Below are 15652 nucleotides of genomic sequence, written 5' to 3'. Positions count from 1 at the left end.
TTAATAAAAAAAAGTAGACTACAAATAATATATTGGGGAGTTTTATTGGGTCAAGAAAGTGTGGAAATTAAAGTATTATTACCTAACTTACTTTGAGAATATGAAATACCTAATTAATTGAAGGATCACTTTATTTATTTAAAAGCTAGTACTTATAGTGTGCCATTATGCATGCTTAAATTACATAAGTGGTCCATATTCTATATTCTAGTGTTGCTAGGCAAAAATTGCACCCATCTTAATTAATTAAAAGGAAAAGAAAATTATAGATGAACAAACTTTCGACAATATTGCTTTGCTAGAACATTGCTGTGGTATCTATTCTTAGCTAGGACATTGATGTGGTACATATATTCTATCTTACCACAATAGTTTATCTTAGCAGTTTGTGTGTCGACGAGAAATGTTCTCATCCTCATGTTCATTTCTTGAGGAGATGCTCTTGAAACTCGATCCCCCATACTTGTTTCCAATCTCTGCAAGCTCCCCTGTCCACTCTTATCTACCCCATGCATCAACGAGTCCAAATTAATGCTTTTCTTGTCGGGAGCATTGAAAGTATCTTATCATATCTCAAGCAATCTTCACGTTCATTGTCTATCATTTTCACATTAATTTATTGATTCTTCAAGATCAGCTTGTATTATTTGTCTTTTTGGGAAAGTATACTAATTTAACGAATTAGACTGTCATATTTTTATTCCTAGAAATTGCAAACGAATTAAGTTAACTGACTATAACATTACACACAAATATTTTTCGATAAATCATCTAGAATTTATTTTTCCTAAATTTTGTCGTCTCTGAATTAAAATGACTTTAGGATAAGAATGACTTATCTGTTACTGTTAGTGAATATCTTATAAAAATATGATAATACGACAATATGGAGTAACAAGTAAATATGATAATACGACAAAATGGAGTAACAAGTACAAGGCGATGATCTCGTGATTAATTTGCAAGGAAGAGTGGGCAAATCTTTCAAAGTTCGTTGGAGTCATTGAACAAAAACCGATAAAAACTCACGGATTGATGGCGACGGACGGTGCATGGACGAGAGCTAGCAAGTCGACATCCCGCATTGAATGCTCTCTTTCTAGTATGCTCTAAAGACTTATGGTATAACGACTTGGACTGGGCCTTACGAAAAGCCCATTGGGCCCAATAAAATCCATTTTAAAAACCCTATACTCTAGTAAAATTAGGGTTTTTGTTTCTTCTCACCACCTTCTTCAAGCAGTAGCTGCAGCTAAACCTAGTCCCGTCTCATCTCCACACGACGCTTACGAGTTTGAGGTATTGATTTCTTCTTCATCTTCGATTCTCTGGTTTGCGTGTGTGCTTGTGGCTAAGCTTTTGTTTGGTGTTTCCAGCCATGGCCGCCGCCGTTGAGATTGACGCTGAGATTCAGCAGCAGCTTACCAACGAGGTCAAGCTCTTCAATCGCTGGAGCTTTGATGACGTTTCGGTAAGTTTACGATAGCTCATTTGCAATCTTTATAGGATCTAATTCTACAATGAAATGATTGGTCTATTACAAAAAAATAGTTACATTGTCTGAATTAGATATAACTCATGGAGTTATGTCGGAAAAAATGTCCTCTTTTTGTTTTTATTTTTGTTAATTTTCAATTCATGTTTTATTGTCTCAGTACACTTGGTTGATCCTGATGTTTCTTTGTCTTAAAGTCCAACACTTTCTGTGTTGTTTGGTTTGTTTTTGAATATTAGATCTCTAAAATTTAAATTGGCAACAATGGCTATGTTCTTAGTATTTGTTTTGTTGATCTTGTGTTTTTTTTTTTTGTGAATGGGTAGGTCACAGACATTAGTCTTGTTGACTACATTGGTGTTCAGCCTGCTAAGCACGCGACCTTTGTCCCCCACACTGCTGGAAGATACTCTGTGAAGAGGTTCAGGAAGGCTCAGTGCCCAATCGTTGAGAGGCTCACGAACTCTCTCATGATGCACGGAAGGAACAACGGAAAGAAGCTGATGGCTGTGAGGATCATCAAGCACGCCATGGAGATCATCCATCTCTTGACTGACTTGAACCCTATTCAGGTTATCATTGATGCCATTGTCAACAGGTAAGACAACAATGTTGCATTCTTTATTGCGTGTTACTAGAAACCTTTTTTTCTAATGTTGTGTGTGTTTTATTGGTGAGCTAGTGGTCCACGTGAGGATGCGACGAGGATTGGATCTGCTGGTGTGGTTAGGAGGCAGGCTGTTGATATCTCTCCTCTAAGACGTGTGAACCAAGCCATCTTCTTGCTCACCACTGGTGCACGTGAAGCTGCGTTTAGAAACATCAAGACAATCGCTGAGTGCCTTGCTGATGAGCTCATCAATGCTGCCAAGGGATCTTCCAACAGGTAAACATCTTTACATTGTCTTGTCTCTTAAAGCGGGTTCACAAATTGTGTTTGTTTGTTGCTAAATACTAATAGCATCTTGTCTTGTTTTTTTGCAGCTATGCCATCAAGAAGAAGGATGAGATTGAGAGAGTTGCGAAGGCCAACCGTTAAGGAGGATCTTCCTAGGCCTTGAGTTTGCATTACATCTCAAAGACCTTATCTTGCTGTTTTTCATTAGAGCTTTTTGGATATGTTTCAGAAGATGTCCCTATCTTTTAATGAAGTTTTTTTTGAATCTTGATCAAAACGGTTTCATGTTTAAGAATATTTTCATCTTTATATTTATAATTTAAAGGTTGTTTATTTCATCAAATCTATATACTAACAAAATAAAGCTACAAATTGATTTTAATGTCCTGTTGAGATTGAAGATGAATCAAGAGCAAACATGATTATGTCTGCCTTCTTTGAGGCTGTCTTATTCCACCGATTTGAGTCTGATTTCACCGTGTCCATAACAAGAAACTAATTGTCAAACCAGAAGAATCAAATGAACCCAGCGATTTCTCAGAAACCTCAAGCACAAACCATAAGATAAGGTCCAGTTATGAGATCACATAGCAACTGATACACACTAGTTTAGGACCAACAATTAGCATCAAATTCTACTGGAAGTTCCAGTATGTAAGGAACAGTTCTATCCCGAACCGCCAATTCTAGGACAGACAGGAGCTGGTTATACGTTCCACAAAATCTTTAATGTATGCGACTGTTTTACTTTACTGTCTGGTTGTGTTCTTTAACCAGCCAGCTCGGCCAGCCGCAATATTATCACACACATTCAACAATAAACAAACTAATCACAAGAGCCCAAACATCAAACCTGATGTGTAACAAGCAGTGTAAGTATTGATACATTCATGTAATGTAACTAGCAAACTCATAAACAATCATTGATCACATTCAACAATAAATAATCAAAAGTGTACCAAAGTGTTTATACATTCCTGTAACTAGCAAACTCATAAACAATCATGATACATCATATAGTTTGCAAAGTGTGTATGATGATGATTATTCTGATCTGAGGCAATAAAAAAAAACAATCTAAGGTTTTCTTTATTTTCCAACACAAAACTGATATAGGCACATGTCTTCCACATGCAAAGAATTATAAACCGGAGTTGTAGTTGAACTACGCCGCGGCAGATTGCTTCTCCTCGTAATCATCAAGCCTTAAAGCTTCTAACAGCCTTGGCCAAGACTCAGGGATGCCTCCAGGTAAGTCAAACTCCATCAGCTTTCCCTTGATACGGTAGTACTCTTCAAGAGGCTGGCTCTGCACACATCATTCAAAGCATCAAGCATCGCTAAAATGGGAAGAACAATAGAGAGAGAGAAAGAGGACTTACGGTTTCATTGTAAATACGGAGCCTAGCTTTCACAACCTCCTCAGTATCATCAGCACGAGTGATGAGCTTTGACATACACTGAGGTGGAGGGAGAAGTGGATCCATGCTGATTCCTGGTTTCCCATTCTCACCCTTTAAGTTGATGTGAGCTATATTGAAACCTTTACCGCATTGATTACACGTTCTCCTCCCTAAGCATTTGTCAACCAAAACCTCCTCAGGTAGCTTTAAGTTCACCACTAGATCGATGTCAGTGACATCTCCTAATATTTCCTGAAAACACAAAGATTAATCATTCAAAACTTTGCTCAATATGATGTGAAGTCAATGAATTAACTTACAGCTTGTCTCATGGTACGAGGAAAGCCATCAAGAATGAAACCTGATTCGCCCTTGGCTTCACCAGCTTCAAGTCTCTTTGATAATAAGTTCACTATGATCTCATCAGAAACAAGCTTCCCCTGGTTTACAATCTCTGATAGCTGCAATCAAGTAATAAGAATCTCAATACAAGCAAGAGGAGAGAGCCGTTGACTATTATTAGAAAAAGGATCAGATCCGTTAGGACAAAACAAACACTAGTTCATTAGATCTGTTGGTAGACACATGAACTTTTAGCAGATTTAAACAGAAAACGACGTCGTTTTGGGATTCATTTGGACATAAAGTGAAACAAGAACCTGTCGGGAGAGAGGTCCGGAAGAAGCTAGCGCATCACGGACGAGATCTCCGGTGGCGATGTGAGGAACACCGAGGAGACTCGAGAGTCTGCTGGCGTAAGTCCCCTTCCCGACACCGGGACAACCGAGGAACACCCACTGCACGTTTCTCTCCTTGGTAACGTCTCTGCGAGCTCCAAGAAACGGAGGAGGGGGAGAGGACACGTGGCTAGCTTCGGCTGAATAAGATCTGCTTCCGAAGCTGAAGAGGGAGGAGGAGGATCTCGCCACACGCAGTACTCTCGCCATTTCAGAGATGATAGAGAGAGAGAGAGAGGAGCGGCTTGAGATCGCTTGAACGTGCAAAGAAGGAACATTCGCTTTTAGAAAAGGATCTACCTTTCCAAAACTTTTTACCCTTACTGAGCTTACGTGGCGTTTGACTTTTTCTGTTTCGGACAATGCTTACGTCATCTATGCAACGTGTAATAACTCCACTCCACGAGATTTTTTTAATTTGATTTTTTTTTCTAACTAAAACTTAAAGTTAGGATTTTTCTTATTTCTTTCGGCTTTCCCGGAGTAAAAACAACAATGTCAAAATCTTGATGTGGTTTTGATCATTTCATTAAGTGATACATTTGAGGTTTTCTTAGCATGTGATGGATGCATCTGGTGTTTCTCATGTTTTGATCGGACCGGGGAGTATGGACCAGGTAACACGTTTTGATCAAATACTTGTGTTTACACCATGTCAATGTAATCAAAGGGGTAAATTAATCACAATCTCGTACTCAACAACTTGTTTGTTGGAACGTTTCAGGACAAAGAAGCTGGAGATGACCCTCCAATTGAAGAGATCCTAAAAGCGTTTTGCAGTTCAAGAACTTCAGTCTTCTATTGTTATCCAAATAAATAGTTTCTTATTAACTTGTTTTGAATGGAGCAACCTTTGTATGATTCAGTGGTTTTCTTTAAAGGAACTGTATTGTTTTCTGAATTTATTGGAGTTAAAGATCTGTGCTGGAACGAGAGTTGTTAATTCCATTGGCTTTTAGTTAAAATATCCTATCTTATAGATTTTTTATATTTTTGGGGCCTTGGCATGAGACGTGCCATCTCCACTGTCCATCCAAAACTCTACGGCTTAGATCTCATCTCATCTGTCATCTCACTAAAGATAACACCACTAAAGTGAGAAAATACAAAATATTTTGAAAATTAAGATTTTCTAAAAAAATTGTGTACAAATTTATGAAAACCTATATTTTTTTTAAATACATACTTTTTTTAGAGATGACGTTAAGATAAATTCATCAAAATTTGACAAATTTTATTAGCAGCAGAATATTTAGCAATAAAATAAAGTTTTGAGGCAAATTTTGTAAATAAAAATCAGAATGAGATATTTTGTGCAAAGATATTTATTCCCATTTGGCCCATAAATATCAGAAACACACCATCTTATCTCCACTCTCAAAAAACCCCTAAAGCTAAAAACAAACCTTATCTCTTCTCATCTCTTCACCATGGCTGCTTCAGCTTCCTCTCTCGCTCTCTCCACCTTCACCCCCAAGTCCCTTCCTTTCTCCATCTCCAGACCCGCCTCCGCTTCCCTCTCACCTCCTTCCCTCTCCTTCAATCTCCACTCCCTCTCCGCCTCCCTCTCCCTCTCCATCTCCGCCGCTTCCTCTCGCTTCGTCCGTAACGTCGCGGTTACTGACGACTTCTCAGTCGAAGAAGACGGCATCTTCGCTGACGACGACGCTCCTCCTCCCCCGCGGCGGGAGCAATCCTTCTCTTCTGACCTCAAGCTCTTCGTCGGTAACCTCCCCTTTAACGTCGACAGCGCTCAGCTCGCTCAGCTCTTCGAGAGCGCCGGAAACGTCGAGATGGTTGAGGTAACGGGTCAAAAACTCAAAATTGAGTTGTGGGTTTTCGAGAAATGAGATAAAGATTGAATCTTTTTTGTTGTTGTTGTTGTTTGAGATTGGTTTTAGTGATTGTTCGTTTTGTTGTCTTTGTTTAGGTAATCTATGACAAGGTGACAGGGAGAAGCAGAGGTTTTGGGTTTGTGACTATGTCTTCAGCCTCTGAGGTTCAGACAGCTGAACAGCAGTTCAATGGCTATGTAAGAACATACTTATGTCGGAACCTTTGTGTTGCTAAAGACAAAAACTTGTGGTTGCTAAAGACAAAAAGTTGGAACCTTTGTGTTGTTTTGTTGTTCTTATTGGGTTTTGTTTGCAGGAGTTGGATGGTAGACCGTTGAGAGTTAACGCGGGTCCTCCTCCACCGAAGAGGGAAGACTCCTTCTCAAGAGGACCTAGAAGCAGCTTTGGAAGCTCCGGTGGAGGATATGGTGGAGGTGGTGGTGCTGGTTCAGGGAACCGTGTTTATGTCGGCAATCTCTCGTGGGGAGTCGATGACATGGCGCTCGAGAGTTTGTTCGGGGAGCAAGGGAAGGTTGTTGAGGCTAGAGTCATCTACGACAGGGACAGTGGTAGGTCGAAAGGTTTTGGGTTTGTGACGTACAACTCTGCTCAAGAGGTTCAGAATGCCATCAGAACCTTGGATGGTGCTGTAAGTATCTTTTTTTATTATTGACACTTACAGTGTGATCAGTGAAACTTCTCTTGATATGCTTTTGATGTGACTTGTGTAGGATTTGGACGGGAGGCAGATTAGAGTGTCTGAAGCTGAGGCTAGGCCTCCAAGGCGCCAGTTTTGAGCACCAATCTATGGCTTCCTATTCTCTGGAGAGGTATGATTGACTTAACCATTGTACTTATAGAAGGGCATTTTGATGTTATTAACCACTTTATGACTGATTTATCTGAGTAAATGAAATTGTAACAGGCGCTTTGAAGCAGTTTTTGTGAGAGGATGGCAGTTTCGGTGGACCGTACTAAGCTATGTGTTGTTGTGCCTTGGATGCACGGATGGTCTTTTGTTTGAAAAACATAATAGAGTTTAAGATTTATAAGTGAAGACCATGTTCTTGTCTGTCTGAATGCTGTCATTAACTGCTTCGCTTTATTTTGATTCAATCTTCTCTGTCTTGTTCAGTGCTTTCTGATCTTCTGCGCTTATGAGTATAAACGCATTTGATAACCACATAAAACACCAAAATCAGAGCAATCTATTTGAATCAAATACAATATGCAGTTGAATGAGCAAATTCAAGAGAAATCAAATATTTGCTTAAAGACATGGTTCTTACAATGGCCCAATGTTATGGATCTAGTGTCGAAACTCGTCCATAGAGAGATCTGATTCCATTGAAAGTGTATAGTGTTTGCGATGGTCTCAAGTATGTCTCTAGACTCTACATCATCAGTCCTTGCGGAGTTTCATACTAAGATATTTAATTACGCGTTTCAACCAAACTAAACCAAGTTTAAGGGAATTTCATACTACTCTACTAAGTTCGTTGTTATACCCTAATATATACTACACCTAGATATTGCGATGGCTAACAGGGCCGGGTTTTAGGATAAGCGAGTGAAGCGGTCGCTTAGGACAGCAAATTTTAAGGGGCATATTTTAGTTTTTTTTATAGATAATTAAAGTTTGTAAAGTTGCTAAAATAATACTTGGGGCATCTAACACTACTAAAAGCCCGATATCATGGCATTCTAAGGTGTCCACGTAGGACAGTTAATTAGAGCCAATCCCACAGCTTGGTTACTCCACGTCACCATCGTATTTGTGTATTTTCATTAGAGAAATACGATGTGTTTGGGTCATACAAACCAATCCGAGTTAGTGGGCTTTTTAAAATATTTTAAGCCCAGTCCATCACCAACAACTCTCCAAAGTCGTATCGTTTCTTTCCTCTCCGCCGACTGTCGTATCTTCTTCTTCTCTTGCCTTTCCCCTTCCACCTCTTTCGTTACTCTTCTCCAGATCCTTCAGATCCGTTTCACCACTATCTGATCTAATCAATCCTCTTACTGAACTTAATCAATGGATTCCTTTCACCTTCCTCTTCGTTTCTCTATTTATAAATCTCTTTTCATAGTTTATATTTCCATTAAAATCCATAAGATTCTCTCAAGTAACTATCTCGATGGAATCCAAAGGCAACTCTACAGTCTCCAGCGATCAGAAGACCAACGAGAAGACGTTCGCTTCCTCCGCGACTATGAAGCCACACGGGAAGTCTACTGCTGCCTCGGCGATTGCGGCGAAACCTAACGGCAAGAGTGATAAGAAGACCAACGAGAAGACGTTTGCTTCCTTCGCGTCTATGAAGCCACACGGGAAGTTTACTGCTGCCTCGGCGATTGCGGCGAAACCTAACGGCAAGAGTGATGTTCCATCTGACATTCCGAAGAAGCAAAAATCTGATGTTGCTCTCTCCTCCGCGCATGGCGACCGATAGATGTTCTTCAGAGATGTTTCATTCAGCCCACACGAAGCGGAGCTGAGGTTTCGTCTGATTCACTTTTGGGAGGCTCGAAATCTAAACACGAAAGAACTCATCGGACAGGAGATGCTTCTTATTGACGAAGAGGTTCTTCTAAAAATTGTTCTTTGTTAATTTCTACTGTTTTAAAATTGGTTGATTGAGATGGTATTTCTGATAATGTCAATTCCAAATGATTTATAGGGAACTGTCATCCAAGGTTTTATTACAGCAGGACGGGTTGGGATGTATAAGCTGACATCAGGTTCTGTTTATAAACTGAGTAACTTCTTCGGATCCAGAAGCAAAGTCCAGTTTCGGGTTGCTGATCATAGGGCCACCATTTCGTTCTCTTGGAACTCTGATTTGAAAGTTCTCGAGAACCATCCGGTCCCAATTCTCGAAGACAGGTTCAGGTTCCATAGGTACGAGGAGTTTCATGCCAACTGCGACCGCAGAGTTGATCTTTATGGTAAGCTTTGCTGACTTCTTTTTGGTGTTTATACTTAGATCTTTAGGTTATAATTAATCACCTCCAGTAACTACTATTTCAATGCGTTTTGTTACATATTTATGTTTTGGTTAGAATAATTAATCACCTCCAGTAACTACTATTTCAATGAGTTTTTCTTACATATTTATAGTAGATATGTGATTTGTGAACAAATGATGAGTTCCTTTTATACCCGTTTGAAATGATATTAGTTGTATAAGTCTGATATCTGGGACCTTTATATATTCTATTTCAGATTATGTTGGCCACATGAAACTGGTGAATGGGCAGACTATCACTGACCACACTGCTCTTGATGAAGTTGACATAGCAGAGAAGCGGCATCTGTGTGTTCATGTACAAACACATGAGTAAGTTTGTTTATTTTTTTTTAGACGCAATCTCTGTGTGCTATTTTTAACAAATGGTTTTTATCCTTACACAGCGGACCAGTGATGAAGCTCTATCTATGGGACAATGCTGCATCCGAGTTCTGCCAGAAGTTCATATCATATGGACGGACTCCAACCGTTCTTTTGGTCACCACAGTAAACCCTAAACATCTTGGAGGTTATCATTTTACTTAAAATATTTCAATACAATATGTGATAATATCAATGAAATAATCGTTGCAAGTCTATAGCTTTCTTCCTTTAATTTTTTTTTGTTGGTAATCAATTTATTTGTTATGATCAGGAACCCTTGCTCTTGCTTCTATGGCATCATCTAGAGTGTTTATGGATACTGATGTCCAGCCTACCAAGGATTATCTTGCATGATAGGCATTTCTGTAGTCAGATCATTTTTCATACAGCTTCTGCTTTGTCATTTCATGTGACTTTCTAACATATTTTTGTGTTCCTCAATTTCCTCAGGCTGAGCTATAACTTGGACATTGCTAATAAGATTACGGCAGAGGTTGTCACTAAGCCTGAGCCAGTAACACTAGAGGAACTATACTCTTACATCAAGCAGGAGACTACTAAGGTTCAAAGTTGATCTGTTTTATCATTCATTATGACATGCTTGGGTATTTATGAAGTTTATTTTTCTCAATTTTGCAGGTTGCTTGGTTTGAGTGCACAACAACTATAGATGATATTGTCCAGAGTTCTTCTTGGTATTATATTTCTTGTGGTGGGTGTAATAGTAAGGCAATCAAAGGGCCTACTTCACTGATTTGCAACAATAAGAAGTGTGTGAAAAGGGAGGTCACAGGCGTTCCTCAGTAAGTATTTTAGACAATGTTTTATCTACTTTTTGTAAGAAATAATAACTAATCATCTTTCATTGCAGATATCTCACGAAGATTGATGTTTATGACAAGAGTGAACAAGCAGTTTTTGCCATTCTTGGTGATGTTGGTAAAGAGTTGACTGGGAAGCATGCATCCGAATTGGTTGCCAAATGTTTTGAGGTAATTTCAAGTCTGTCTATGTTGAGCCCCATATTGGTCTAACTAAAAATTAATTTATTGAATGTTAGTCAAATGAGGGATTAGGAGCTGACCATCCCGTGCCGGTACCGCAAGCTTTACTTGATACGATAGGGCACACGCACAAGTTCATTGTCAAAGTCTCAGATCATAATCTAACAGGCAAGACTCAAACCATAACTGTCACAAAGATACTTCCACCAGAAGCTCCACTTGCTATAGCACACTTGGAAGAAGGCACTACTCCAGCAGTGTCCGATGATGTTTTGAAGGGTGTAGGTGATGAATCTGGTCCTTCTACAAGCTTTGAGCATTCCGCTGGTGATAGGGTTAGAAAATCCTCTGAGAGTCTTGAATCACTTGAAGCAAAGCGTTCCAAGAGTGGCTAATAAAGCCTCAGCCTATCCTCTTATGCAGTGATTGTGTGTTGCTGCAGTTTAAGTAATGGTCTTATGTGGCTAATAAGTTTTAAGTACTGGTTTTGTTTATTAAGTTATTGTGCTTTGTTTCTTTCATATTCAAACTTTGTCTTTGCAGCATCTGAACTATCTTTGTTAAAACTTTTTTGGTTATCCTTATGTTTGCTACTCCTTTTTGTTAAACATTTTAGTATTGATGTATCTGATGCTTTATATTTTTAGGTTCGATATTTAAATTGGGTCATGTGGACTTTATTTCCTGCTCTATTTGTTCTTTGCAATACTACCCAAATGGAACCTGGTTTGCCTGATCCTGATACAAAGCATTTTATTTGAAAATGTGAGGTTAAGATTGCTAATATTTACACATTTATACACGAATATTGCCTCTTACACTTTAGGAAATTAGCTACAATTACGTGTCTGATATATTATTTATCAACACAAAATCAATCAACCTAAGTAATTCTATTAACCTTATTATTTTCAACGCCTCCCTCTGCACAAACGCTTCTCACCAATTCGCGACTGCTCACAACAGGTACTCATACAATAATATTTGGTCAGTCTCAGATTACTCAGCCTTGTGTTGATTGGTTTCACAGTAATATATGGCTTTTGATTAATTTACCATGTTCTGCTCTTAATCTATGTGGTGAAGCTTTGAGTTTCATTCGATTTTGCTCTCTTTTTAAAATATGAAAAGCTTGGTCTTGCTCTGTTTTGGTCATTCATTAACATTCTGAGATGTTTAGTTTAACCAGAGTGTAGTGATTTTGACGAAATCTTATAAAGCTCTGCTGTGTTTTTAGTGGTGGAAATTTAAAAAAAAACATAGTTAGCTTATGTTTAATCAAGCTCTCCCAAAAACTCATCATTGTTTTGCGTATGAAATAAACTTAAACAATCCATCTCTCAAAAAAAAAACCCATCATTCTTTGGATACGTCGAAAAACGTACACGTTTTCAAAGTAAACCTAATACATATACCTAATTTGTAATAGGTTGGTTGCGAGGATCGCCGACTCAACAGAATGGATAGCCCACTCTCTGACCGGCCCATAGAATATGCAGGTAAATATATAATCTTCTGCCTGTTTCACTGAGAAAAATAATAAAAATTTCAAGGGTCCAGCAATTGGTTTGTTTTTCTTTTTATGCGGTTTCAGTTTTTTTTTTGTTCAAGGCTCAAGGTAACAATATACACATTTAAACTGTATATAGAATGATATGGCAAAATATAGCAAATCGTTAGTCTACTATATGAACTATAATTTATATTTACGGTGCAAAAGAGTATATTTTCGAAAATACTTTTGTAACTATTTCTAAATTTTTAATTTTTAATTTATTAGTGTTATTTTTATTTAATAAAATTTTAAACTTCAGTCCCAATTCCCCGCCCTTATCTCTATACCCTAAGGTTTGTATTAGTTAGCAATAAAGGTATAAATGTATATTTACCTCTTTAATGAAACATTTTGGTCATTATTTTACCTCTTTGATCTTCCTGAAACATATATACATATCTATGACAACAACCAACGAAAATGTAAATAAGAAAATTAATCATAATTTTAATATATTTAAAATAAAAAATATTATTGTTGAATTCAGAGAAATATATGATAAAAATAAAATAAAAATAAGTATTTTTTTATATTTTTAGATTATGTGTTTGCTAATTCGAACTTTCTAAAAAAAAATTTCCAAATTTGTTTTTACTAATTTTTTTTCCAAATTTTCTGTTCGAAATTCGAAAATACTTTTTGAAACTTTTTTAAAAAAATTTATTTTCAATTTATTAATATTATTTTTATTAGTAACATTTTAAACTTCAATACCAATATTATAGCATATCTAAAATCACATTTCTAATTAGAGTAGGGGTAATTCTCCTAATAGATCATTCTCAAGTTTTAGTCACAAAAATAAACCACATGAATGTAAATGACCAAAATGTTTCATTTAATAAGTAAAAAGATCCTAATACCAAATTACAGTGTCTGACTCCAAATTACCCAAATTAATATAATAATATATTAAATTAATTTTTTTTAAAAAATTTAGTAAAGTCTCAAGCATATGAATATTTTTTTTTTTTAAATTAAATTTTAGTATTGAATTAATAATTTATTTTTCCTTTGTTGATATGTAGAGGTATTTGTTGTTAAATTTTATTTTAAACATGTTATATCTCTTAAGATATGCAGTTACAATGTGATTATTTTAAAACAAATATTTATATAATTAAGATATAATTATATTTTTTCTTATATTATTATTTGTCTTATATATAGGGTTAACTAACTATTTTTTTAGAAACAAAAAAACTCAATATAATAATTTTAATTTTTTATTAAAAAGAAAAATTAATTTGTTTCTAATCTCAAGATCATATCTGTAAAATACTATTTATATATTTTTTGCTGTAACTATAAAATATTATAGACAAGTACATATATGCATGGTACACTTATTTTTCTGAGTTAATTTTGAAAATATATCCATGTGTGTAATAGTAATAGTTGGAATACATGTATCTTATTATAATTTATAGTTTCTTTTGTAATTTATAGTGACATCTCACATGCAACACATTCCTCAACAAATTCACCAACTTCAAGAAGGGATTTCAGTGCGTCCTATCACGGTATGTATAAGAAGTGTTTGGGACATCAGAAAACACCAAACAAATAATACTCAAATTTGCATCGGCTTCATGTGCTACGACCACCACGTAAGCCTTTAATTAAATTTAGCATATACATATATATGTATTTCCCAATCCAACATATTTGATTTAAACTACTCACTATTTACTTCAATGGCTCGGCACAACAAAATTTGTTCACTTTCAGGGACAACTATTAGAAGGTCGGCTCACCGGAAACATTCAGCCAAATGACCCAGAAAATATGGCCGAGGGAGACATATATGAGTTTTCAGGGTTTTCTGTCATACATAATTCACGACATCGAAAACTCACCCAACTGCCGTATTACATTCAGATTGACTAAAAGACAATAGCTTCGAAAGTTCTAGACATCGGTCCAATATTTCCAGTTCACACTTTCTCTCCTCGGAATTACAAAAATCTATTGCACTTAGTCACTACACCCACCTACTTACAAGGTAAGTAAGTCATCCCAATATTAATTAAACAAACATGGATTTTTATTCTAACTCAAAATCAATGTGCAGATGTTGTCGGGTAGATACTCATAATACAAAAAACAAATCCGTACTACCCAGAAATCAATACTGATGCCACGATTGGTTTACGGCTAAACATGTAAGTCTAACACAATAGCTAAAAACGAAATCATAATCCTCTTCATACATAAACTTCTATCTCAGGTCGACAATGGTCAAACTCATATTGTACGACAAGCAAGCAACAGATTTTAGCATCTTACAAAGCAAGAAGAATATGAAATTTAAAGTTGTCATCATCACAAGCATAATTCCTAAACTTTTCCAAGGTACATAATTTTTTTAAACACATCAAGAAATAATACATATCTAAATATATTTTTTTATCAACAGAATAATAATATCTAATATTTTCCAGGCAAATTACTACTCAGTTCATCACCAACAACAAATTTCTACTTCAACAAATCAATTGATTACATAAAGCATTTCAAATGGCGAATAAGAGATCATTCAAAAGCATGCAACAAATAATGACTTTAGTTCATGCATCATTTGGATTATTATTCTCTTTCCCACACAACTTGATACCTAGATTTGTTTACGTTTTAAACAATTTTATCTTTTTTTTTTTGAGCAAATCTATACTTCTCTATAAAATCTAAAACTCAACTTATGTCTTACAAACTTTGCTAAGCAATTTAGATATATAGAGACAAAATTTAAAAAGACATAATCCGCGCGTAGCGCGGACAAAGCATCTAGTAATTAATAAAAACGATATTTGTCGGATCTTTTAACAATATCAATAAATTGTTTATTAAAAAGTATGGTAGTTAAATATATTACTAAATTGTTAGTAGTAAATTTCTATTTTAAATTATAATTAAAAGGAAACTCTAATTAAAATTTAACCATTAATAAAAAGATTGCTATCAAAACAAAGAAATTGCTTATCGCATATTGTTGACAATTCCGATATCAGTTGCAATAGTTGAACGAAGATTTTCGAAGTTAAAACTGATAAAGAACTATTTGCGGTCTACCATGTCACAAAAGAAATTAAATGAGTTGGTTATGTTATCAATTGAGACAGCTATGATTGAAAGACTAGACTACATAAGTTTAATGAATGATTTTGGAGGAAAAAATGTAAAAACAATATTTCAACAATAAGTATCTTTGATTCTATTGTTTTTTTTATAAACATTTTTGATATTTGATTGTTTTATGGAAGTTTAATTTTTTATTACTCTTGTTATACGATTTTAAATTATATATAAGGGCATAGTTTTTTTAATTGG

At 36.1% G+C, this 15652-nt stretch overlaps 4 protein-coding genes across 6 annotated transcripts; 3 read left to right on the top strand and 1 right to left on the bottom strand.

Annotated features, from left to right (window-relative positions):
- The first annotated feature begins 1144 nt into the window (after nt 1–1144).
- On the top strand, nt 1145–2731 carry LOC111215106 (40S ribosomal protein S5-1). Its single transcript, XM_048755100.1, has 5 exons — nt 1145–1299; nt 1377–1471; nt 1822–2093; nt 2178–2381; nt 2480–2731. The coding sequence occupies exons 2-5, from the start codon at nt 1379–1381 to the stop codon at nt 2532–2534; spliced, it is 624 nt and encodes a 207-aa protein (XP_048611057.1). The 5' UTR covers nt 1145–1299; nt 1377–1378; the 3' UTR covers nt 2535–2731.
- Nucleotides 2732–3306: 575 nt separating this feature from the next.
- On the bottom strand, nt 3307–4822 carry LOC106387369 (adenylate kinase 1, chloroplastic-like). The gene is made up of 4 exons (XM_013827213.3): nt 4456–4822; nt 4117–4257; nt 3776–4048; nt 3307–3702 (listed from the first exon to the last, which is right to left on the bottom strand). Exons 1-4 carry the CDS (start codon nt 4741–4743, stop codon nt 3559–3561), a joined length of 846 nt encoding a protein of 281 aa, XP_013682667.1. The 5' UTR covers nt 4744–4822; the 3' UTR covers nt 3307–3558.
- A 1053-nt stretch (nt 4823–5875) lies between these two features.
- On the top strand, nt 5876–7496 carry LOC106387372 (RNA-binding protein CP29B, chloroplastic-like). 2 transcript variants are annotated; one of them, XM_048755096.1, is made up of 5 exons: nt 5876–6335; nt 6464–6565; nt 6685–7017; nt 7100–7198; nt 7294–7496. In XM_048755096.1, the coding sequence occupies exons 1-4, from the start codon at nt 5964–5966 to the stop codon at nt 7163–7165; spliced, it is 873 nt and encodes a 290-aa protein (XP_048611053.1). In that variant the 5' UTR covers nt 5876–5963; the 3' UTR covers nt 7166–7198; nt 7294–7496. The 2 variants fall into 2 exon arrangements, with proteins under 2 accessions (XP_048611053.1, XP_048611054.1); XM_048755097.1 differs by having other exon boundaries at nt 5888–6335; nt 7281–7496.
- Nucleotides 7497–8042: 546 nt separating this feature from the next.
- Nucleotides 8043–12182, top strand: LOC111205196. 2 transcript variants are annotated; one of them, XR_002657627.2, is made up of 8 exons: nt 8043–8953; nt 9050–9317; nt 9595–9709; nt 9784–9908; nt 10035–10325; nt 10403–10566; nt 10635–10755; nt 10824–12182. XR_002657627.2 is itself a non-coding variant. In XM_048755098.1 (5 exons), the coding sequence occupies exons 1-5, from the start codon at nt 8822–8824 to the stop codon at nt 10115–10117; spliced, it is 723 nt and encodes a 240-aa protein (XP_048611055.1). In that variant the 5' UTR covers nt 8043–8821; the 3' UTR covers nt 10118–12182. The 2 variants fall into 2 exon arrangements, 1 of the variants encoding a protein (XP_048611055.1); XM_048755098.1 differs by having other exon boundaries at nt 10035–12182.
- Nucleotides 12183–15652: the final 3470 nt, after the last annotated feature.

Source organism: Brassica napus, chromosome C4 (assembly GCF_020379485.1).
Source record: "Brassica napus cultivar Da-Ae chromosome C4, Da-Ae, whole genome shotgun sequence".
Classification (NCBI taxonomy): Eukaryota; Viridiplantae; Streptophyta; class Magnoliopsida; order Brassicales; family Brassicaceae; genus Brassica; species Brassica napus.
Note: the sequence above shows the minus strand (reverse complement) of the source record. Positions and strands in the feature narration are given on the sequence as shown.